Below are 26,976 nucleotides of genomic sequence, written 5' to 3'. Positions count from 1 at the left end.
ACAAAAACCCAGAAGACAGCTAAATGCAGCACTAACCTTTGATGATATTCATCAGATGACACACCTAGGACATTATGTTATACAATACATGCATGTTTTGTTCAATCAAGTTCATATTTATATCAAAAACCTACTTTTTACATTAGCATGTGACGTTCAGAACTAGCATACCCCCCGCAAACCTCCGGTGAATTTACTAACAATTTACTAAATTACTCACGATAAACGTTCACAAAAAGCATAACAATTATTTTAAGAATTATAGATACAGAACTCCTCTATGCACTCGATATGTCCGATTTTAAAATAGCTTTTTGGTGAAAGCACATTTTGCAATATTCTAAGTAGATAGCCCGGCATCACAGGGCTAGCTATTTAGACACCCAGCAAGTTTAGCCTTCACCAAACTCCGATTTACTATTAGAAAAGTTTGATTACCTTTGGTGTTCTTCGTCAGAATGCACTCCCAGGACTTCTACTTCAATAACAAATGTTGGTTTGGTCCCAAATAATCCATTGTTATATCCAAACAGCGGCGTTTTGTTCGTGCGTTCAAGACACTATCCGAAAGGGTAAATAAGGGTTACGAGCACGGCGCATTTCGTGACAAAATTTTTTCTAAATATTCCATTACCGTACTTCGAAGCATGTCAACCGCTGTTTAAAATCAATTTTTATGCCATTTTTCTTATAAAAAAGCGATAATATTCCGACCGGGAATCTGCGTTTAGGTAAATAGACTAAAGAAAATAAAGCACGGGGTCGACTCGTGCACGCGCCTAAGCCCATTATCCTCTGATCGGCCACTTTCCAAAGCGCAAATGTGTTTCAGCCTGGGGCTGCCTCGATATCATTCAGCTTTTTCCCGGGCTCTGAGAGCCTATGGGAGCCGTAGGAAGTGTCACATTACAGCAAAGATCCTCAGTCTTCAATAAACAGAGACAAGAAGAACAAGATCTTGTCAGAGAGGGCACTTCCTGTAAGGAATCTTCTCAGGTTTTTGCCTGCCATATGAGTTTTGTTATTCTCACAGACACCATTCAAACAGTTTTAGAAACTTTAGGGTGTTTTCTATCCAAAGCCAATAATTATATGCATATTCTAGTTACTGGGTAGGAGTAGTAACCAGATTAAATCGGGTACGTTTTTTATCCGGCCGTGTAAATACTGCCCCCTAGCCCTAACAGGTTAAATACAAGTAAAACTAAATGCATGCTCTTCAACCGATCGCTGCCTGCACCTGCCCGCCCATCCAGCGTCACTTCTCTGGACGGTTCTGACTTAGAATATGTGGACAACTACAAATACCTAGGTGTCTGGTTAGACTGTAAACTCTCCTTCCAGACTCACATCAAACATCTCCAATCCAAAGTATAAAGCATCCTTCACTCATGCTGCCAAACATAGCCTCGTAAAACTGACCATCCTACCGATCCTCGACGATGTCATTTACAAAATAGCCTCCAATACCCTACTCAATAAACTGGATGCAGTCTATCACAGTGCCATCCGTTTTGTCACGAAAGCCCCATATACTACCCACCACTGCGACCTGTACGCTCTCGTTGACTGGCCCTCGCTTCATACTCGTCGCCAAACCCACTGGCTCCAGGTCATCTACAAGACCCTGCTAGGTAAAGTCCCCCCTTATTTCAGCTCACTGGTCACCATAGCAGCACCCACCTGTAGCACACACTCCAGCAAGTATATCTCTCTGGTCACCCCCAAAGCCAATTCCTCCTTTGGCTGTCTCTCCTTCCAGTTCTCTGCTGCCAATGACTGGAACGAACTACGAAAATCTCTGAAACTGGAAACACTTATCTCCCTCACAAGCTTTAAGCACCAGCTGTCAGAGCAGCTGACAGATCACTGCACCTTTTCATAGCCCATCTATAATTTAGCCCAAACAACTACCTCTTCCCCTTCTGTATTTATTTATTTAGCTCCTTTGCACCCCATTATTTCTATTTCTACTTTGCACTTTCTTCCACTACAAATCTACCATTCCAGTGTTTTACTAGTTATATTGTATTTACTTTGCCACCATGGCTGTTTTTGCCTTTACCTCCCTTATCTCACCTCATTTGTTCACATTGTATATAGACTTATTTTTCTACTGTATTATTGACTGTATGTTTGTTTTACTCCATGTGTAACTCTGTGTTGTTGTATGTGTCGAACTGCTTTGCTTTATCTTGGCCAGGTCGCAAATGTAAATGAGAACTTGTTCTCAACTTGCCTACCTGGTTAAATAAAGGTGAAATAAATAAAAATAAAAATCGATTTTGTACTAAATACAGTAAAGTGAAAGACAAATGGAGATATTTAGGTGTAACTCACTGCATCCATCCTCGTCGCTGTGATCGCCACAGTCGTTGTCCCCGTCACACTGCCACTGGGCCGGGATACATGTACACTCCCCAAACACGCTCACTGCACACGTGAAGTGGTTGCGCCCGCATGAACACTCCGCACTGCCCAACACGCCTGGAAAGAGAGAGAGAAGACGGAATCGGGTTAGGAAAATGCTAAAAGAATACACTTAGAGGACATGCTTGTATAGCAGAGGTGGTTTGATGAACTATCCTCTTGTGATGAGTAAGCTTGCCTGAGATCTGGTTTCCCCATGTACAGATTAAGCCTAATCCTGGGTTAAAAAGCATGTTCAATGGTGAATCTCCAATGAAATAGATTTTTAGTCTGGGACTAGGCTTAATCTTTGTCTGGGAAACCAGCCCTAAGAGCTGTGGCCCTTGAGCCAAAAAGTATGCCCACCACTGCTTTAGCTCAATAGACTAATATAGCCTTATGTCAAACCATACCAAAAAAAACAGTTACCTACTGCACCTATGAGCACAGACCATATCAAGATCAATATATCGGAAGGAAAATATGCCATAGCAGAGCTGTGAGATATGCTTATGAAAGCCTCAGCACTGCCAAAGCCTCATTCACTCATGTAGTCTGACTGTCATAAACCCAATGAGCTGTATGTTATAAGCCTGGTAGCCAAGACTGGTGCATTTATACACTCCATCTATCCTGAACACACACACACACACCAAATAATGATATTACGCATACCAGAGGAGGATGTGTGTGTGTGTGTGTGCGTGCGCAATGGATATGTTTTCAGCTGGGGCTGAACCACAGTCTTGTGCTAAAGTAGTACAATAAATATATCTGGCCTTCATTTCACTGGCTTCCATTATGTTAAGGCATTCTGTGTGAACACTGTACGCAAGTGAGAGTGTGTACCCATCCGTTTTGTGTGTGTACATGCTTGCATATGGACATGAGGGTGAGGCTGCAATGCATCCAGAGATGCTTTTAGCCCCTTTGAAAGAGGCTGACGGCTTCAATGAGAAATGGGTGAAGTGTGTGTGTGAGATGTTTTCCACTGAGAGCCTTCAAGAGTGTGTGTAGTAGGCTGCACTAAACAATATTAAGCAAAAAAAATAATACCCCAACTTTATATGAATCTCAGCAAATCGGGTCCATTACAGGGAGTGAAAAAAGCCTCCCATTTCTCTCTCTCTTTGAACTCAGTTAAAGACTGTGTGTGCGTGTGTGTGTGTGGTTGGTTCCTGGCCTCTTCACAAAGGCATCAGTCAACCCAGGAGAGCCTGGCACCAAACACACACTAACCTTCAGAAACCTCCCACAGCACTAAATTAATGGCCTCCCTTTTCATTTCTCTCCCTCTCTCTCCCCATTTGCCTACCCTTCTCTTCTGTTTTCTTTTCCTTCATTCTCGGTCTTGCTCTCCCACTCTCTCTTCCCAAAAGCTTCTAACACGACAAAGACAGAAAATGTCTGGCTCCTTCTCTTTCTAATCTCTCCCCTGAGGCGTGTGGTCCCTCCTTAGTGTCTCCAGTCCCTGTCCCTTTCAGACACATAGAACAATGGACCAGGCTAGAACTAAGGCCCTAATGACTGATGACAAAGACAGAAAGCCTAAAAACACTGTTCCTTTCTTACCCCCTAGAATCTAGATCAGACAAGGAATTATCTGTAGCATCACACACACACACACACACACGCACGCACACACAGACACTACTCCTCTTAGACTTGATCAGGTCGTAACTAATACTGTTCATTCGTAAGTCGCTCTGGATAAGAGCGTCTGCTAAATGACTAAAATGTAAATGTAAATGTATTTCGGGTTGGTGCATGCTGATCAACAATTGAATCTATGCTAAATCTACATGAGTGTGTATGGGTTTCCATGAGCTGGGTTGTATATGCAGGTCTATATGAATGGCTTTCTAAGTGAGGGTTTATGTTGGACTAAATTAGAGCCTTGTGTCTAGAGTTGGCAGAGCAGTCATGTCACATGGAGCCACATGAGAGAGGCTGCATTTGTCAAACATGCTTTAAACAGCACAGGCCACTTGCACTGAGAAGACCTATAAAATGACAGGGTTCAATACAAAAACACACACAAACTCGTGTGTGTTTTCGAATACACACACACAGAAAATGAAACCACAAGTTGAGTGGATTCATTAAACTCAAACCATATGAGTGAACCGTGTAGCTGTGGATAGATATACAGGTAACTGCCAAAATAAAGAAAACACCAACATAAAGTGTATTAATAGGATGCCAGAACAGTTTCAATGCACTTTGGCATAGATTCTACAAGTCTCTGGAACTCTATTGGAGGTATGCGACACCATTCTTCCAAATGAAATTTCATCATTTGGTGTATTGTTGGAAACACTGTCTCAGACGCTGCTCCAGATTTGTTCAACTGGGTTGAGATCTGGTAACTGAGATGGCCATGACATTTGGTTTACATCAATATCATACTCATCAAAAAATTCAGTGACCACCCGTGCCCTGTGTATGGGGCATTGTCATCCTATGGGGGCATAGCCAAGGTAGACAAAATAATGGCCTGCCTAGCATTTTAATATATGACTCGAAGCATGATGGAATGTTAATTGTTTCAATGTTTAAAGTTTTGTATGTCACATGCACAATTACAGTGAAATGCCTTTGTTTCAAGTTCTAACCCCAACAATGCAGTAATCAATAACAATGTAATACTAAAAACAACAAGGTAGAACAAAAACACACAATATATAGAAATAAGAAGAACATAATAAAGTAAGTAAGCACACTATATACAGGGTCAGTCAGTTCCAGTACCATATTTACAATGTGCAGGGATACTGGAGTGATGGAGGTAGATATGTATAGGGGTAAGGTGACTTGGCATCAGGATATATGATAAACAGAGTAGCAGTAGCCTATATGGTGATTGTATGTGAGTGGGTCAGTATAAATGTATGTATGTGCATATTCTGTTTGTGTGAGCAAATTATGGAGTGAGTGTTTGTATGTGTGTTGGAGTATCAGTGTGCTTTTATTTTTTTATACCTTTATTTAACTAGGCAAGTCAGTAAAGAACAAATTCTTATTTACAATGACGGCCTACACCAGCCAAACCCGAACGACGCTGGGCCAATTGTGCACCGCACTATGGGAGTCCCAATCACGGCCGGTTGTAATATAGCCTGGATATAGGGCTTTGTGAGTGTGAAAAGACAGTGCAAGAATAAAATAAGGTCAACTCATACAGTCTGTGTAGTCATTTTGATTGCTAAAAAGCAGTCGTATGGCATGGGGATAAAAGCTGTTCAGGAGCCTGTTGGTGTCAGACTTGATGCACCGGTACTGCTTGTCGTGTGGTAGCAGAGAGAACAATCTATGGCTTGGGTGGTAGTAGTCTAACGAATGTCCGGGCCTTCCTTTCACACCACCTGATATAGTGGTCATGGATGGCAGGGAGCTCGGCCCCAGTGATGTACTGGGCTGTCTGTACCACACTCTGTAGCACCAAGTGATCAAGGGCGGTGCTATTGCCATACCAAGCAGTGATGCAGCCAGTCAAGATGCTCTCAATGGTTCAGCAGTAGAACTTGTTGAAGATTTGAGGGCCTATGCCAACCCTTCTCAACCTCCTGAGGGGGAAGAGGTGCTGTTGTGCCTTCTTCACAACTGTGCCCGTATGTGGACTATTTTATGTTCTTAGTGATTTGGACACTGAAGAACTTGGGGGCCCACACTGCCAGGTCACTGACCTCCTCCCTGCAGGCTGTCTCATCGTTGTCGGTGATCAGGCCTACCACCATTGTGTCGTCAACAAACTTGATGATGGTGTTGGAGTCGTGCGTGGCTACGCAATTGTGGGTGAGTACAGGAGGGGACTAGGCACACCGCTAAGGGGCCCCCATGTTGAGGGTCAACGTGGCGGAAGTGATGTTGCCTACTCTCACCACCTGGGGTCCAGCCGTCAGGAAGTAAAGGAATAAGTTGCAGAGGAAGGTGTTCAGCCCCAGGGCCCTAAGCTTGGTGATGAGCTTGGAGGGGAAATTGTGTTGAATGCTGAGCTGTAGTCAATGAGCAGCATTCTCACATAAGTGTTCCCTTTATCCAGGTGGGTGAGGGCAGCGCAATTAAGATTGTGTAGTCTATTGATCTGTTGGGGCGGTATGCAAATTGGAGTGGGTCTAGAGTAGAGGTCGACCGATTAATCGGAATGGAAGATTAATTAGGACCGATTTCAAGTTTTCATAACAATCGGTAATCGGTATTTTTGGCCACCGATTTGCCGATTTATTATAATTTTTTTAATAAATCTTTTTTAACTAGGCAAGTCAGTTAAGAACACATTCTTATTTTCAATGACAGCCTAGGAACGGTGGGTTAACTGCCTTGTTCAGGGGCAGAACGACATATTTTTACCTTGTCAGCTTGGGGATTCAATCTTGCAAACTTACGGTTAACTAGTCCAACGCTCTAACCACCTGCTTTACATTGCACTCCACGAGGAGCCTGCCTGTTACGCGAATGCAGTAAGAAGCCATGGTAAGTTGCTAGCTAGCATTAAACTTATCTTATAAAAAACAATCAATCATAATCACTAGTTAACTACACATGGTTGATGATATTACCAGTTTATCTAGCCTGTCCTGCGTTGCATATAATTGATGTGGTGCGCATTCGCGAAAAAGGTTGCTCCACCTTGTACCTAACCATAAACATCAATATTTTTCTTAAAATCAATACACAAGTATATATTTTTAAACCTGCATATTTAGTTAATATTGCCTGCTAACATGAATTTCTTTGAACTAGGGAAAATGTGTCACCTCTGCAACAGAGTCAGGGTATATGCAGCAGTTTGGGCCACCTGGCTCGTTGCGAACTGTGTGAATATTATTTCTTCCTAACAAAGACAGCCAACTTCGCCAAACGGGGGATGATTTAACAAAAGCGCATTTGCGAAAAAAGCACAATCGTTGCACGACTGTACCTAACTATAAACATCAATGCCTTTCTTAATTAAAATCAATACACAGAAGTATACATTTTTAAACCTGCATATTTAGCTAAAAGAAATACAGGTTAGCAGGCAATATTAACCAGGTGAAATTGTTTCACTTCTCTTCCGTTCATTGCACGCAGAGTCAGGGTACATGCAACAGTTTGGGCCACCTGGCTCGTTGCGAACTAATTTGGCAGAATTGTACGTAATTATGACATAACATTGAAGGTTGTGCAATGTAACAGGAATATTTAGACTTATGGATGCCACCCGTTAGATAAAATACGGAACGGTTCCGTATTTCACTGAAAGAATAAACGTGATAGTTTCCGGATTCGACCATATTAATGACCTAAGGCTCGTATTTCTGTGTGTTACTATGTTATAATTAAGTCTATGATTTGATAGAGCAGTCTGACTGAACGGTGGTAGGCAGCAGCAGGCTCGTAAGCATTCATTCAAACAGCACTTTACTGCGTTTTGCCAGCAGCTCTTCGCAATGCATTGTGCTGTTTATGACTTCAAGCCTGTCAACTCCCAAGATTAGGCTGGTGTAACCAATGTGAAATGGCTAGCTAGTTAGCCGGGTGCGCGCTAATAGCGTTTCAAACGTCACTCGCTCTGAGACTTGGAGTAGTTGTTTCCCTTGCTCTACATGGGTAACGCTGCTTCGAGGGTGGCTGTTGTCGATGTGTTCCTAGTTCGAGCCCAGGTAGGAGCGAGGAGAGGGACGGAAGCTATAATCTTACACTGGCAATACTAAAGTGCCTATAAGAACACCCAATAGTCAAAGGTATATGAAATACAAATCGTATAGGAGAGAAATAGTCCTATAATTCCTATAATAACTACAACCTAACACATCTTACCTGGGAATATTGAAGACTCATGTTAAAAGTAACCACCAGCTTTCATATGTTCTCAGTTCTGAGCAAGGAACTTAAACGTTAGCTTTCTTACATGGCACATAATGCACCTTTACTTTCTTCTCCAACACTTTGTTTTTGCATAATTTAAACCAAATTGAACATGTTTCATTTTATTTGAGGCTAAATTGATTTTATTGATGTATTATATAAAGTTAAAATAAGTGTTCATTCAGTATTGTTGTAATTGTCATTATTACAAATAAAAAAATAGGGAAAAAAAGAAAAAATATATATAAAAAAAAACATTGGCCGATTAATCGGTATTGGATTTTTTGGTCCTCCAATAATCTATATCTGCGTTGAAAAATCATAATCGGTCGACCTCTAGTCTAGAGTGTCTGGGATGGTAAAGTTAATGTGTGCCATAACCATCCTCTGAAAGCACTTCATGATTACAGATGAGTGCTACAGGGTGGTAGTCATTATGGCATGAAGCTTAAAAGTTCTTGGGAACAGGAATGATGGTGGTCATCTTAAAATGTTGGGATTACAGACAAGGACAAGGAGAGGTTGAAAATGACTGTGAATATACTTGCCAGCTATTCTGGACATGCTTTGAGAACGTGCCCCGGAATACCATCAGGCCCCACGGCCTTGCAAGTGTTGACCTGATTAAACACTTTACTCACAACGGCCTCAGAGAGCGAGATCCCCCAATCTTCTGGGTCTCACACCCGGCACAACGTTATTGTCAAAGCGTGCATAAAATGTATTGAGTTCGTCTGGTAGAGAGGCAATGTTGGGCAGATCACGGTTGGGTCTTCCTTCAAAACAAATCAAATTGTATTGGTCACATACAGTTGAAGTCGGAAGTTCACATACACCTTAGCCAAATACATTCAAACTCAGTTTCTCACAATTCCTGACATTTAATCCTAGTAAAAATTCCATTTTAGGTCAGTTAGATGACCACTTTATTTTAATAATTTGAAATGTCAGAACAATAGTGGAGAGAATTATTTATTTCAGCTTTTATTTATTTCATCACATTCCCAGTGGGTCAGAAGTTTGCACACACTCAATTAGTATTTGGTAGCACTGCCTTTAAATTGTTTAACTTGGGTCAAACGTTTTGGGTAGCCTTCCACAAGCTTCCTACAATAAGTTGGGTGAATTTTGGCCCATTCCTCCTGACAGAGCTGGTGTAACTGAGTCAGGTTTGTAGGCCTCCTTGCTCGCACACGCTTTTTCAGTTCTGCCCACAAATTTTCTATGGGATTGAGGTCAGGGTCTTGTGATGGCCACTCCAATACCTTGACTTTGTTGTCCTTAAGCCACAACTTTGGAAGTATGCTTGGGGTCATTGTCCATTTGGAAGACCCATTTGCAACTTCCTGACTGATGTCTGGCGGTGTTGCTTCAATTTAGCCACATAATTTTCCTGCATCATGATGTCATCTATTTTGTGAAGTGCACCAGTCCTTCCTGCAGCAAAGCACCCCCACAACATGATGCTGCCACCCCCGTGCTTCACGGTTGGGATGATGATGTTCTTCGGCTTGCAAGCCTCCCCTTTTTCCTCCAAACATAACGATGGTCATTATGGTCAAACAGTTCTATTTTTGTTTCATCAGACCAGAGGACATTTCTCCAAAAGGTAAGATCTTTGTCTCCATGTGCAGTTGCAAACCATAGTCTGGCTTTTTTATGGCGGTTTTGGAGAAGTGGCTTCTTCCTTGCTGAGCGGCCTTTCAAGTTATGTCGATATAGGACTCGTTTCACTGTGGATATAGATACTTTTCTACCTGTTTCCTCCAGCATCTTCACAAGGTCCTTTGCTGTTGTTCTGGGATTAATTTGCACTTTTTGCACCAAAGTACGTCATCTCTAGGAGACAGAACGTGTCTCCTTCCTGAGCGGTATGACGGCTGCGTGGTCCCATGGTGTTTATACTTGCGTATTATTGTTTGTACAGATGAACGTGGTACCTTCAGGCATTTTTGAAGGTAGGCCTTGAAATACATCCACAGGTACACCTCCAATTGACTCAAATTATGTCAATTAGCCTATCAGAAGCTTCTAAAGCCATGACATCATGTTCTGGAATTTTCCGAGCTGTTTAAAAGCACAGTCAATTTAGCGTATGTAAACTTCTGACCCACTGGAATTGTGATACAGTGGATTATAAATTAAATAATCTGTCTGTAACCAATTGTTGAAAAATTACTTGTGTCATGCACTTGCCAAAACTACAGTTTGTTAACAAGAACTTTGTGTAGTGGTTGAAAAATTAGTTTTAATGACTCCAACCTAAGTGTATGTAAACTTCCGACTTCAACTGTACTTAGCAGATGTTATTGTGGGTATAGCGAAATGCTTGTCCTTTGTAATCCGTAATGGATTGTAGCATCTGCCACATGCGGCAGGCATCAGAGCCTGTGTAATATGATTCCACCTTATTCCTATATTATACTTTTGCTCGTTTGATGACTCTGCGGAAGTCATAGCAGGACTTCTTGTACTTGTTCCTGTCCTCAGCCATAGCCTCAGGGTTGTCTGTGATAGCCCAGTGTTGATATAGGTCTTTTGATTGGGGAAGCAGCAAACCTTAACTGAGGGGATAACGTAGCCGATGCAATTCATAGTGAAACCGGTGAATGAGGTTGTTAGCTCGATGTTATCGGCGTTGTCCCAAAACATATTCCAATCAGCGCTACAAAGCAGTCCTATAGGATCATCTCTGATTCTGGAGACCATTTCTCAACGGAGCGAGTCATGAGCAATTCCTGTATGAGCTTCTGCTTGTAAACAGGAAGCAGTAGTACGGAGTCATGATCTGATTTGTTGAATGACGGACGAGGGAGGGCCTTGTATGCTTGCTTGTGGGTAGAATAACAGTGGTCTAGGAATGTATCACCACTAGTGGCGAGGGAGACGTGTTGATGGAAGTTCAGGCATCACGTGTCTTAATGATGCAGAATTAAAATTGCCAGCAACTGGAAAAGCAGCCTCTGGATGTATGTTTTCCTGCTTGGTTATAGCCTCGTACAGTTCGTACCATAGGGGGTACCTTGTCCGAGAACCATGTTTCACAAAAGCAGAAAATATTGAAGTTTCGAGAGTCCCTTTGGTAGCAAATCCGCAATCGGAGGTCATCCATCATATTATTGAGTGCATGGAGATAAGATGGAGGGAGGAGAATGGCTTGTTCTCCTTTTGCCTTAATCTTGCTAGAATCCCCCCTCTCTTGCCTTTGTAACGTTGGCATTTCCTCTTGGGTAGCCCGGAAATTGGGTTTGAATTACTGAAAGAGCCAAGGACGAGTCATGAGTCGAAGTTGAAACTAGTATTGTGGTAAGTAACTGCCGATCTGATGTTCAAAAGTTGTTGTTGGTTGTAAGAAATGACACGGCCATTCAGTACGGCGCCATCTTTAAGTCAATTGCTCAATTAACTCAGGAACCACACCTGTGTGGAAGCACCTGCTTTCAATAGACTTTGTATCCCACATTTACTTAAGTGTTTCCATTATTTTGGCAGTTAAACTGTACTTCAATCATATACCTTTGAATAATCACATTTTTGGGGGGATCGAAACATTTCTAAAATAATGTCTAAACTGTAATCCTTAACGGTGAAACTGCCACTTCCGTTTGGGATAGGCTATTACAACAACAAAGTTATTGAAAACAACACACTTTTTTCTTTCGACATCATTGCACGCACAATAGAACAGCAGAATATGCACTGTAATTTCTTAATTTTTTTCGCTGCACGACACCTCACCGCTGTTTCGTCAACAAAACAAAAACAATAAAAGGTGCTGGGCAAACGGTGCCGCTGTTTCCCCTAATGTGGATTCCATCTTTAGAGGCGATTGTAAGATCAATACCTGAATAAACAGACTAGATTACTTGTAAAAGACGGAAACCTCTCCAGGTACTTATTTTAAAAGGGAACACGCCATTCCCCCACAATTCATTGCCAGCCAGGTATTGTAGCACTGGTCTTTCAAAGGCACTGCCATGACAGACAGAACACAACGATCAGAGAGAGATAAGAGCTCACCTGGCTGTGTGTGTGTGTGTGTGTGAGAGAGTGTGGGGGGTAAGCCAAACCCTCACTTCCTTCCAGGTAGTGAGGTTTTCGCTTGGCTGCCAAATGCTGGTGCGTGTGTGTGTGTGTGTGTGTGTGTGACCTCCTGCAAAGAGAAAACAGACGACTGACCACACACAGCTTTGTCCACACCTTTGAACGTGGCGTGCATGTGTGTGTATGAGCATAGAACCCTCGGCATGGCCAGAGCTAGACAGGTGGTCCTCCAGGGAAAACACAACCCATCCCACAATCTACCACTACCTACAGCAGTCCACTAACACATAATGGGCTATTCTAGAATTGGCTATTTCATCTTTGGTGGGACTACAAGTCAAGAAAAAAGTTATTTCTACTACCACCTGTTTTCTTTCACCAGCACCCAATGTTAAATCATTTACCTTCTAATGTACTACTATAAATAATGTCCGCATCACACAGGATCTTAGAAAGCTGTTCATTATAATATAGGGTCAACACACACAAACGATAACCCAACCCCCCAGGAGAGAGATAGAGAGAGACATGGGCTTGAAAGACGGACTTGGCTGAGGAAGGAGACAGAGAGATGGGCTTGGCAGAATTGGCTAGCTGAGTATGAACATTATGTGTGTGTATGTGTGCGTGCGTCCGTGACCGATGTTTGGGGTGGGGAATTCTGATTCCAGCGGTCTTTCTCCACAGCATACAAGGAATGCTGCTGAAGCCACAGTGTTTAGGTGTGTGTATGTGTGTGTAACCCTATCGTCTGGCCCAAGTCCAGTCCAGCACAATATCCAGTACAGTAGTCTACAATACAAGCCTCCTGTCTGGGCCAAGCCTCTGAACCCCTACGTGCAACCCAACTCTCTTCGGAGACTAGGGCCCCTCTCTGTGCCTTATCGATCACCCACTCCCCCTGCCTCAGACACGGACCCTGAAAATGAGTACACATGCTAACAGAGTGTAATCCAGTCCAGCTATGAATCAAACAAGATGAGGTGAAAGATGAGTAGAACTGGAAAGTGATAGGGAGAGAGCCATGCAAAATTATTGCATTCCTTTCTGACTGATTGGAGAATAGTCTGGGTGCATCTCAATAGTCTAGTTGATTCCTCTTCTACTCTCCTTTCCTTCATTGTACTGATATAAAATAACCTGGGTATGTACAGTTGGTACATCCAGTAGGCATGACCCCACTATACCTTGCTCCACTTTCCTGTCTTTGTGGGTCAGCACACATGAAGGAAACAAGAAGACGAGGGGAGAAGGCTACTTTAAGCCATCGAGACATGTCCCATGCCTATATCTGCCACTAGCTCTGAACACTGGAAAGCACAGTGTTCTTGAACAGCCTCTAGGAGCAGTGTGGGTTGACAGATCCTTCCTCTGGCCTAGCCAGTCACTCTCAGCCTGCTGAGTCTGATCTCAGACTGAAGGGAAACGTGTAATAAAATGGGACTACTCCATCAAGGCAAACTGTAACTCACTTTATGGGCTCAGAGTGAGGCTGGATGAAAAGAGCAGATAGGGAGACCCACACAGATCCAATGTCCACCATTAGAGCCATAAAGAAAGCCATCTACAGGGTTCAAACATTTATAGTAAAAAGAATAACTGGAATGCATCTTGTCAATTCTCAATGGCTTCTAGGGATGGGCATGGTTAATAGAATATCCAGATATTTGAACGGATGTTAATATTCATTTGTAAATCATTTTTGAAGGCCTATTTTAACAATGCAAAACCTTTGTCTCAATTAAATTCAACGTTTATGTACGGCGCTCTGAGATACTGCTGCTTAAGATGTCACGTGGCTTTGACAGTACATTTTTTTTAGTTACTGTAAGTAGCCTACGAACTGAGGACGCACAAAGTGGTTGTATTATTTTCAAGCTCATTTTCTCTCTCATGGGCTACGGGATATGGGTTGCATTTTACATGAAAAGGCATTTTACTATCATAGATCATTTAGCCCTCCAGTCAGCCCTGACAACTGTCTACTATTTTCCCCACTTTAAATAGCAATTAGCCTAGTACAGGCGTGCACCAATGGAGGGTCCACAAGACCTGACACAGATCAATGCAAAACACTCACCAGAAAACGTATTTTAAACATTTTAAACATCAGACCACTCTTTCACTGTTGCTGTTAGCCTAGGCTACTGTTAGCCAAAGACTACCGATATAGCACCCTGAAAACAACTACGCACTGTCTGCTGTTGTGGCATTTTTTATTTTTATTTTACTATCCGGATATCTGGAAAAAAATGCAGGATATTATTCGAATATCTAAATAATTTCAAATACCCATCCCTAATGGCTTGTAATGAAAAGTGCAGAATGGCCATGTAGATATTGTGTAGAAGAGCCAGCAAGTCCACATGTTCCATAACAATAAGACTTTAGTTCACGACATGGAGCTCGTTACATTTGAAAATGTCTGAGTTTGCCAATATAGTAGAGTTTGTATTTATTTATTTTTATTTCACCTTTATTTAACCAGGTAGGCCAGTTGAGAACAAGTTCTCATTTACAACTGCGACCTGGCCAAGATAAAGCAAAGCAGTGCGACACAAACAACAACACAGAGTTACATATGGAATAAACAAACATACGGTCAATAACACAATAGAAAAGTCTATATACAGTGTGTGCAAATGAGGTAAGATAAGGGAGGTAAGGCAATAAGTAGGCCATAGTGGCGAAATAATTACAATTTAGCCATTAAACACTGGAGTGATAGATGTGCAGAAGATGAATGTGCAAGTAGAGATACTGGGGTGCAAAAGAGCAAAAAAACTAAAACAGTATGGGGATGAGGTAGTTGGATGGGCTATTTTAGATGGCTATTTTAGATGGGCTATGTACAGGCACAGTGATCTGTGAGCTGCTCTGACAGCTGGTGCTTAAAGTTAGTGAGGGAGATAAGTGTTTCCAGCTTCAGTGATTTTTGCAATTCGTTCCAGTCATTGGCAGCAGAGAACTGGAAGGAAAGGTGTCCAAAGGAGGAATTGGCTTTGGGGGTGATCAGTGAAATATACCTGCTGGAGTGCGTGCTACGGGTGGGTGCTGCTATGGTGACCAGTAAGCTGAGATAACACAGGGCTTTATGTATGGCTTGCAATAGGGCATTGCCATCAGTCCAACACTGACCTATAAAATAATTGTCTCAAACAAGCACGCATACACAAACACTTGAGCACACACACACACACACACACACACACACACACACACACATCCTGTCTGTGGGAAGTCTTGTTCTGAAGAACAAGACTTCCCTCAGCAGAATGTGACTGGCTATAAGACGCCGCCTTAAAATGACCAATTTGTCATCATCCACCATGTTGTCACCCTGTCCTTTCTCCAGACACTGGAGAACAACATCCTAGAAGTTGCTAGTAGTTCCTAGAAGTTGCTAGTAGTTCCTAGAAGAGTTTGGGCCTGGGTCAAACATGTGTTTCAGCCAGGGAAGATTTTTAGGGCGATTCATTCTGTCCACAAAACAGTCTTCACAGTGCGTTAAGATGGACAATAGATGGCTGTTTTGTAGACAGATGATGTGACACTTAGTAGCTCAAGATTGATTGGTGTGGGTTTTAAGAGTCACAAACGCACACACTCAAACGTGCAAAATTGCACGTGTGAGACACACAACAACAAAACCAACATTAAATTGTTGACTTGAAGGCAAGACCATGCTAGAACCGAAGCGGACAACCTGTGGTTGTGGTTGAATTCTCTCCCTCTGGCTCCTTTTTGGAAAGAGAATAAAACAGAAAACACAGACCCCTCCATTCAGTGTGATTTATCCGTATGGCCGAGCCCTCTTTACCGGCTGCAAAGGCCCCCTTCCGGGGTGCCCAGCGGGATGCCTGAAAGTGGTGTGTGAACCTCTCCTGTCTCCTTTAGCTGAAAAGGGAGGGATGAACAATGGCCCTCGCTAGGCACTCATTCCGAACAATCGCTCTTTTTTCCTCTAGCTCTCCTTCTCATTTATTACTCATTCCTCATACCTCACTCCATCAGAGTATCATAGTTAATAAAAGTACTTCCTTTGCTACCACCACCCTCTCCCTTCTTTTTCTCACTCCGTATCTCTCCTCTCACTGGTTCTTTCTCCTTTCCCATGTCCCACTCGCTCTCCTATGCCACCCTTTCCCCTCTCTCCCTGCTCCCACTGCCTTTCGTTGGCAATAGCGAGGAAAACAGACTGAATCGAAAGGAGGAACAGGAGAATAGAGGAAGGAGAGACTATGAGAAAGCTGCGCCTCACATTTTTCGGGGTTCTCAGGACCCCAAATGACCCTCCTATTTCCCAAATTGTCAAAAAGTGGATGACCACCCCTCCCCCACAAGCTCCATATGTCCCCCCTACCCAATCCTGTGAAAAGTCCTCTGCTGCCTCAAAGGTTTGGACCGAGCAAATGAGCGAGAAATATTTTAGAGAACTAATAACATAATTGTCATTGCTGCTATAATGACATCAACGTTGATTTACGATGAGGCCCAATGTGCGATTTTAATTTATGAAAACAATCAACTAGGCCTAAAGTGTGCACGCAGAGTTGGCTGTATGAATCATGATGGTCCACATTCACATCTCTCCCCCAGTGCAAAAGCTACTAGTGACCACACAGTCTGTGTGGAATGTGTAGCTAATCTGTTAGCACGGCGCTCTCCCAACCAGGCCAAGCCAGGAGACACCAAACCAAAGGCACCCACGCACGCGTACGGGCACACACACACCTGGCATCAACAGCAACCATTACTTATTTTAATTCTCCCCTTATATCACTGCAATCCTCACTTGGCCCCTTCTGTTGAAGGCTCCGGAGAGAGGACAGTTTAGACACAGGAAGTTACCACTGGAGGCCATTTTGTCCATTCACCGCTGGCTCCTACAGAGCTATTGAGCATTCACTCCGCACCTCCACATCCCCGACAGGCACAACAAAAAGCATTTTAACGAAAACCCTCCCTGTGGTTCCCACACTATTTCACCTGTCAAACACTCACAAAACAGGAGGGGAATGCCAAACACTCCTCTGGGGCACCTCAAGCGCACCTCCCGCCAGCCTAGGACCAATAGAGACATTGTGGTCCCTCTTTCAGACCAGGGACACTATATCTTTGGACCGCCATACCTCCCTTTTCTCCAGGGTCCAAACAGCAAGGCCTGAAAGGGGCAAACGTTCTTTAGCACCGCTGTGAAGGGCATGACCACAACTGGCAGGATGTTGGGGGGAAGTTGGTGGGAAGTAGTTCTTTCCAAATAGAAAAGGATGAAAGAATAAGAGGAGTCTTCTGGAAAGAGGGATAGAATAGCTTTAGTGGGCAAACAATCCAAATACAGGAATGACTATGTAAGACGGGAGAGAGATCGTGAAAAAGGAGGGAGCAAAGCAGGAGATATCCGCTGTTTAAGACAGTTCAGTAATCCCCTGCAAAGTCCAGGTCCGTCACAGATGCTGTGTGTGATCATTCCTTTAATCCCATAGAGCTTCAAAGCATATAGAGTTACCTGGAAATACATCCATAAAACACAGCACTGAGCCATTTTCACAGAATCTCAGTGCAATCAGTATGAAAATAGAGGTTACAATTTGTTCTATTTGTCCTTCAACTAGGGTTAGGCGATGTCAACCTTTGATTTAAGTTCGTCCTAAATCATGATAGGACAAACTTAAATCAGCTTTACCAATTTTTTACCAGCATGTCACATGCAACCAGGGGGGAAAAAAACTCTAGACCACCTTCACTCCACACACAGAGATGCATACAAAGCTCTCCCCCGCCCTCCATTTGGCAAATCTGACCACAATTCTATCCTGATTCCTGCCTACAAGCAAAAACTAAAGCAGGAAGGACCAATGACTTGCTCAATATGGAACTGGTCTGATGATGCGGATGCTAAACTACAGGACTGTTTTGCTAGCACAGACTGGAATATGTTCCGGGATTTATCCAATGCCATTGAAGAATACACCACCTCAGTCATTGGCTTCATCAATAAGTCCATCGACGATGTCGTCCCCACAGTGACTGTACGTACATATCCCAACCAGAAGTCATGGAATACAGGCAACATCTGCATCGAGCTAATTGCTAGAGCTGCCGCTTTCAAGGAGCGGGAGACTAATCCGGACACTTTAAGAAATCCTGCTATGCCCTCAGACGAACCATCAAACAAGCAAAGCGTCAATACAGGATTAATATTGAATCCTACTACACCGGCTCTGACGCTCGTCGGATGTGGCAGAGCTTGAAAACTATTATGAACTATAAAGGGAAACCAAGATGCGAGCTGCCCAGTGGTGCGAGCCTACCAGATGAGCGAAATGCCTTTTAGGCTTGCTTCGAGGCAAGTAACACTGAAGCGTGCACGAGAGCACCAGCTGTCCTGGATGACTGGGATAATGCTCTCGGTAGCCGATGTGAGCAAGACCTTTAACCTCTTCACTATAGGGGGAAGTATTTTCACGGCCGGATGAAAAACGTACCCAAATTAAACTGCCTCCTACTCAGACTCAGAAGGTAGGATATGCATATTATTAGTAGATTTGGATAGAAAACACTCTGAAGTTTCTAAAACTGTTTGAATGATGTCTGAGTATAACAGAACTCATATGGCAGGCAAAAACCTGAGAAAAATCCAACCAGGAAGTTGGACCTCACATGGTTGTAGTCATTTCAAATTATGTTCTATCTAAACTACAGTGTCTGTGATGTCATGTTGCACTTCCTAAGGCTTCCACTAGATATCAACAGTCATTAGAACATTGTTTGAGGCTTCTACAATGCAATTTGATTGAATAATACCCGGAACAGTAAGTGGTCGACCTGGTGTCATTGACTTACTTTGTGCGTGCTCACGTAGGGCTAGCCATTTTTATTTTTGTTCTGTAATGAATCTGCTATTGTCCGGTTGGAATATTATCGAAATTCTACGTTAAAAACACCCTAAAGATTGATTGTGAACATGGTTTGACATGTTTCTACAAACGCTGAGGGAACTTTAGAACTTTTCGTTGACGGTGGATAGATGCATTTTGGAATGGTGATCTAGACGCACCATCAAAACGGATTTATTTCGACATAAATTATGGACTTTATCGAACAAATGAACATTTCTTGTGGAAGTGGGAGACCTTCCGAGTGCATTCAGCCAAAGATCAGCAAAGGTAAGATAATATTTTTAACATATTTCAGCGTTTTGTGGATGCCGTGGCTGGACGCTAACTGAATAGCTTGGGGCTCAGTACTCAGAATATTGAACAATATGCTTTCTCCATAAAGTTATTTTGAAATCTGACAAAGCGGTTGCTTAAAGGAATAGTTCATCTATACTTCTTTAATTAATTGTTATTTATTTTGTCAACGTTTATGATGAGTATTTCTGTAAATTATGGTGCCCATTCACCGTAAATTTTGGGGTGAATACCTTTTCTGAACGTCACGCGCCAATTTAAAATGTTTTTTTTTTGATATAAATATGAACTTGATGGAACAAAAAATGCATGTATTGTCTAACATAATGTCCTTGGAGTGTCACCTGATGAAGATTGTCAAAAGGTTAGTGCATAATTTTTGCTGGTTTTGTGCTTTTGGACGGCTACCCTTGCTTGGAAAATGGCTGTCCTTGCTAGGAAAATGGCTGTGTTGTTTTTTTTTTTTGCTGTGGTGGTATCCTAACATAATCTAATGTTTTGCTTTCGCTGTAAAGGCTTTTTGAAATCGGACAATGTGGTTGCCTTCAAGAGAGGTTTATCTTTCAAATGGTGTAAAATAGTCGTATGTTTGAGAAAATTGAATTGAGGTATTTTAGTCGTTTTTGTATTTCGCACCATGCGATTCCATTGGCTGTTGGCTAGGGGTTTCACTGGCGGAACAGGGTTCCGCTAGCAGAACGCCTAGATGTAAGAAGTTAAACAGGTCAACATTCACAAAGCCGCTGGGCCAGACGGAAGACTAGGATGTGAACTCAAAGCATGCGCGACCAACTGTCAAGTGTCTTCACTGACATTTTCAGCCTCTCCCTGACCGAGTCTCTGTGCCCAAGGAAGCGAAGGTAACCTGCCTAAATCATTACCGCCCCGTGGCACTCACGTCGGTAGCCATGAAGGGCTTTGAAAGGCTGGTCATGGCTCACATCAACACCATCCTCCCGGATACCCGAGACCCACTCCAATTTGCATACCACCCCAACAGATCCACAGATGACGCAATCTCAATCGCACTCCACACTGCCCTTTCTCACCTGGACAAAAAGAACATCTATGTGAGAATGCTGTTAATCGTACAGCTCAGCATTCAACACCATAGTGCCCACGAAGCTCATCACTAAGCTAAGGACTCTGGCACTAAACACCTCCCACTGCAACTGGATCCTGGACTTCCTGACGGGCGGCCCCCAAGTGGTAAGAGTAGGCAACAATACGTCTGCCACGTTGATCCTTAACACTAGTGCCCCTCAGGGGTGTGTACTTAGTCCCCTCCTGTATTCCCTGTTCCCCCACGACTGCATGGCCAAACACGACTCCAACGCTATTATTAAGTTTGCTGACGACACTACAGTGGTAGGCATGATCACCGACAACGATGAGACGGCTTATAGGGAGGTCGTCAGAGAACTGGCAGTGTGGTGCCAGGACAACAACCTCTCCCTCAATGTGAGCAAGACAAAGGAGCTGATCTTGTACTACAGGAAAAGGCGGACCGAACAGGCCCCCATTAACATCGACAGGGCTGTAGTGGAGCGGGTCGAGAGTTTCAAGTTCCTTGGTGTCCACATCACCAACGAACGATCATGGTCCAAAATAACCAAGACAGTCGTGAAGAATGCACGACAAAACCTTTTCCACCTCAGGAGACTGAAAAGATTTGGCATGGGCCCCCAGATCCTCAAAAGGTTCTACAGCTGCACCATCGAGAGCATCCTGACCGGTTCCATCACCGCCTGGTATGGCAACTGCTCGGCATCTGACCGTAAAGGCGCTACAGAGGGTAGTGCGAATGGCCCAGAACATCACTGGGGCCAAGCTTCCTGACATCCAGGACCTATATAGTAGGCGGTGTCAGAGGAAAGCCCATAAAATTGTCAAAGACTCCAGTCACCCAAGGTATAGACTGTTTTCTCTGCTACCACACGGCAAGCGGTACCGGAGCGCCAAGTCTAGGACCAAAATACTGCTGAACAATTAATACAAATCACTACCGGACAATTTACATCGACACCCCCTCCCTTTTGTACACTGCTGCTACTCGCTGTTTGTTACCTATGTATAAATCACTTCGCCCCCACCTACATGTACAGATTACCTCAACTAACCTGAAACCCCGCACACTGACTCGATAACGGTACCCCCTGTATATAGCCTCGTTATTCTTATTGTGTTACTTTTTATTGTTACTTTTTATTTTAGACTACTTGGTAAATATTTTCTTCTTCTTGAACTGCACTGTTGGTTAAGGGCTTGTAAGTAAGCATTTCACAGTAAAGCCTACAAACCTGACTCAGTTACACCAACTGTCAGGAGGAATGGGTCAAAATTAACCCAACTTATTGTGGGAAGCTTGTGGAAGGCTACGCGAAATATTTGACCCAAGTTAAATAATTTAAAGGCAATGCTACCAAATACTAATTGAGTGTATGTAAACTTCTGAAAACTGGGAATGTAATGAAAGAAATAAAAGCTGAAATAAATCATTCTCTACTATTATTCTGACATTTCACATTCCTAAAATAAAGTGGTGATTCTAACTAGCCTAAGACAGGGAATTTTTACTAGGACTAAATGTCAGGAATTGTGAAAAACTGAGTTTAAATGCATTTGGCTAAGATGCATGTAATCTTCCGACTTCAACTGTACATTTAAACAATTCCTGACATTGAGTCCTAGTAAAAATTACCCGTCTTAGGCCAGTTAGACAGTACTTACCGCTAGACAGTATTTGAGGTGTTTTTCCAGTCTCTCTACATAATTATGAGTGATGAGACAGTGTTTCAGAAATATTTATGCACTATTGCTGTATTTTAGAATTATTGCGTCGGCAGAGTTTAATGAAGTCATTGGTTGACTGAACCTGCTGTCCAGTGTTGTGTTCGAGACCACCTAAAACGAGACCAATTCAAGACCAAGACCAGAGCAAATCGAGTCTGAGTCAAGACAAAAACCAGGGGGGGGGGGGGGGGGGGCGAGTCAAGACCGAGACCAGAAGGGGGACAAGGGTCCGAGACCAGAAAAATGCGAGTCCAATTCAAGACAATGATTGTAATTTTGTCAAATCACCACCATAGTAAGAGTTCAGGCCTTCTACGGGCTAAGGATTTATAAAATATTAATAATTGTTATTATTAATTTCAATGATGTTCTGATTTAATCTCTTCAGTTTTTGTTGCAAAGGAAAGGGTAACACTGAAGTCTCTGGGGAGATAAATCTAGCTAGCTAAGTCAGTCATTAGTCAGTCATTGGCTAGGCCATCAGAAGCTAGATGAAGGCATCGGTCATTCAACTGTATTATGGCAACATTTTGGAGTGACAGTGGAATCAACTAATCACATTTTGACTTAATGGGTGGGACCATTTTTACAAAAAAGTATGGAAACTTCTGCCTTCTTGAAGGCCAACAGGTCACTGCGCAATAGCGAGCAGTAGTTTTCCCAGTCTAGCTAGCTAGCTTTTGTTGTCGGCTAGTTTGCAGCGGCTGCAGCAGGTGTTATCAAAGAGGATGTTGTTACAAATTAGTTAGCTTTTCCCTTTAAGAATAACTTTCAACAAGAAGCTAAGTTTTAAATGATCATCATCTGGTGAGTGGAACTGTTTTTTTATTTCAGCACGCATGCTGTTGTTGGCCATCTTATTGAAAATAACTTCTGTGTGAAACATTGTTGCATTTAAAGTGGAACTGAAAGCATTCTAGCAACATGAAATCTTACTAAAATCTGGTCATTTACATCCCCAGGAAGAATGACACTTTAAACATTTTCTGACAAGTGACCACTTAGATATGGTCATTTTCATGTTTTCATAAATCCTTAGAAAGTTTGGGAAAAACGTATACTAAGACATTTGTGAAAATTCTATAGCAATACAAAGTGGGAAAGCAGCCGTTTGGAGAATTAATAGACACTGCAACAAATAAAACCGAGTCTACACAGACCAGTGCCAATCAGAGCTACAGTAGGCCTTTATACAAACAGTTATGCACATCAACATCTAATGCTAGCCAAAGCAAGATAAGCTAAACTCTAACAAAGATAAAAGATATACCCTCTCAAACTTGTTCAGCTCATTGTCCGTCCAAATTACATTGCTAAATGATGGGGAACAGTAGCCTCTCGTTTTTCTGCAGCTTACCTGCCAATGCATGCTTGTCCCAACCAAGCGAACTGGCTAAAGTTGGCTAGCTTACTAGATAGCTACTTCCAAACACACGTGAGAGAACACCATTTTACTCACCGCAGCAGAGCTGGTAAGGCTGTTTACATGTTATATAGAGCGTTTCTTGACTAACTATCACTTTTTTTGCCTATGTTTACTGACACTAGCCATATTCAGCGGGTGTTGCGCATTTGTAAATTCATCAGTTTTGAGCTCTGGCACAATCAGATGAGATTGCTCTGAAATCGGAGTAGATAGCCAGAGTGAATTTGCAAACGCAAGAGATATTCTAACTGGATAATAGTTGTACAAGTTCTTGCTAGTTAACCAAATGACACCTGCATCTCTAGCTGTGTATAGCCACCAAAAAATGATGAGGAGAAAAAGTCAGTCACTCACCCACTCCTCCAATGGCATGACATCCTCCAAGTAGCTAGCTAACGTTAAGCTCTGAGTTTTTTGCTTGCTGCATAAATAGATACACTAGCCCTGCCACATTATGATTGACTTGTGATCAATGCCCTTGCTAGTTTGATTGTATTGACATTCCCAGCCTTAGTTACATTTGTCAGGTTTTGTCCAGAATATTGAGTCATTGAAACAAACAGTGCATCCCGAATGGAGGCAGCAAACAATGTTCCAGGCCAGCTGTGATTGACAACCTGATAGCAATAGTGTTTGAACTACCAAGGTAATGTATTGGTGAATTATATTAATCATGCATTGAACATGAACAATGCCTTAGTGTACGTCATGGAACGTTGAGTAAAATATAACCAATTTTTATAATCTCTTATAAAGTTGTTTTTGTAGCATAAACTGGGAATTTACATTTTTTGACTGATATAACGATTGACTGTTTGTTTCATATCTGAAAATGTGTTAAAGCGCCGTCAGTTCCACTTCAGGTCACCGGTTACGTTGTGTGCTAAACGTGAAATGTTTTTTTTGCAATTGGAAGTAACAGTTGTACATTTTTATTGGGAAATGCTTAATGGTTGTGTTTTTGTATTCTTATGATTGGGACTTACTGGCTTATGTCTGAGTTTATGGACAGCTTATATTTTAACATCATGCTGAGTGTTTCCAATACATAGACTAGGGAGGTTTTCCAATGCCTCGAAAAGAAGGGCACCTATTGGTAGATGGGGAAAAAAAGTATATGTACACTACCGTTCAAAAGCATGAGGTCACTTAGAAATGTCCTTGTTTTGAAAGAAAAACATTAAAATAACATCAAATTGTGTAGACATTGTTAATGTTGTAAATTACTATTGTTGCTAGAAAAATAGATTTTTTATGGAATATCTACAGAGGCCCATTATCAGCAACCCTCACTCCTGGGTTCCAATGGCACATTGGGTTAGCCAATTTTATAATTTTAAAAGGCTAATTGATCATTAGAAAACCCTTTGCAATTATGTTAGCACAGCTGAAAACTGTTGTTCTGATTAAAGAAGCAATAAAACTGTCCTTCGTTAGACTAGCTGTGTATCTGGAGCATCAGCAATTGTGGGTTCGATTACAGGCTCCAAATGGCCAGAAACAAAGAACTTTCTTCTGAAACTTGTCAGTCTATTCCTGTTCTGAGAAATGAAGGCTATTCCATGCAAGAAATTGCCAAGAAACTGAAGATCTCGTACAATGCTGTGTACTACTCCCTTCACAGAACAGCTCAAACTGTCTCTAACCAGAATAGAAAGAGGAGTGGGAGGCCCCGGTGCACAACTGAGCAAGAGGACAAGTACACCAGAGTGTCTAGTTTGAGAAACAGACGCCTCACAAGTCCTCAACTGGCAGCTTCATTAAATAGTACCTGCAAAACACCAGTCTCAAAGTCAACAGGGAAGAGGCGACTACGGGATGCTGGCCTTCAAGGCAGAGTTGCAAAGAAAAAGCCATATCTCAGACTGGCCAATAAAAGGAAAAGATTAAGATGGGCAAAAGAACACAGACACTGGACAGAGGAACCCAGCCTAGAAGGCCAGAATCCCAGAGTCCCCTCTTCACTGTTGAGGTTGAGACTGGTGTTTTGCGGCTACTATTTAACGATCATCCTTGAGGTGTTTCTACAACTTGGAGTCCACCTGTGGTAAATACAATTGATTGGACATGATTTGGAAAGGCACACACCTGTCTATATAAGGTCCCACAGCAAACCAAGCTATGAGGTCGAGGGAATTGTCCGTAGAGCTCCGAGACAGGATTGTGTCGAGGCACAAATCTGTGGAAGGGTATCAAATCATTTCTGCAGCATTGAAGGTTCCCAAGAACACAGTGGCTTCCATCATTCTTAAATGGAAGAAGTTTGGAACCACCAAGACTCATTCTAGAGCTGACCGCCTGGCCAAACTAAGCAACCGGGGGAGAAGGGCCTTGGTCAGGGAATTGACCAAGAACCTGATGGTCAATCTGACAGAGCTCTAGGGTTCCTCTGTAGCGATGGGAGAACCTTCCAGAAGGACAACCATCTCTGCAGCACTCCACCAAATCAGGCCTTTATGGTAGACTGGCCAGACGGAAGTCACTCCTCAGTAAAAGGCACGTGAGAGCCCGCTTGGAGTTTGCCAAAAGGCACCTAAAGACTCTCAGACCTTGAGAAACAAGATTATCTGGTCTGATGAAACCAAGACTGAACACTTTGGCCTGAATGCCAAGTGTCACTTCTGGAGGAAACCTGGCACCATCAGTACGGTGAAGCATGGTGGTGACAGCATCATGCTGTGGGGATGTTTTCCAGAGGTAGGTACTGAGAGACTAGTCAAGATTGAGGCAAAGATGAACAGAGCAAAGTACAGAGAGATCTTTGATGAAAACCTGCTCCAGAGCATTCAGGATCTTAGACTGGGGCGAAGGTTCACCTTCCAACAGGACAACAACCCTTAGTACACAGCCAAGAGAATGCAGGAGTGGCTTTGGGACAAGTCTCAATGTCCTTGAGTGACCCAACTAGAGCCCGGAATTGAACCCCATCGAACATCTCTGAAGAGACCTGAAAATAGCTGTGCAGCAACGCTCCCCATCCAACCTGACAGAGCTTGAGAGGATCTGCAGAGAAGAATGGGAGAAACTCCCCAAATACAGGTGTGCCAACCTTGTAGCGTCATACCCAAGAAGACTCGAGGCTGTAATCGCTGCCTACGGGTCTTAATACTTAAGTACATTTTATATTTCAATTTATAACTTTTTATACATTTGCAAAAATGTAAAAAAAACTGTTTTTGCTTTGTCATTATGGGGTATTGTGTGAAGATTGATGAGGAAAAAAATATAATTTAGAATAAGGCTGTAACATAACTGTGG

The 26,976-nt window shown here is 42.7% G+C and overlaps 1 protein-coding gene across 3 annotated transcripts in view; it reads right to left on the bottom strand.

Moving 5' to 3' along the window:
- The window catches only part of LOC115167621 (low-density lipoprotein receptor-related protein 4), a 233,644-nt gene that overhangs the window by 134,538 nt on the left and 72,130 nt on the right, over positions 1–26,976 (bottom strand). For all 3 annotated transcript variants that reach the window (XM_029722210.1, XM_029722211.1, XM_029722212.1), the window contains exon 2: positions 2,341–2,487. In XM_029722210.1, the coding sequence (XP_029578070.1) occupies positions 2,341–2,487 (147 nt within the window). The remainder of the gene's footprint in view (positions 1–2,340; positions 2,488–26,976) is intronic.

Source organism: Salmo trutta, chromosome 29 (genome assembly GCF_901001165.1).
Source record: "Salmo trutta chromosome 29, fSalTru1.1, whole genome shotgun sequence".
In the NCBI taxonomy this organism is placed as follows: Eukaryota; Metazoa; Chordata; class Actinopteri; order Salmoniformes; family Salmonidae; genus Salmo; species Salmo trutta.
This window is presented reverse-complemented; position numbering and strand designations above follow the sequence as displayed.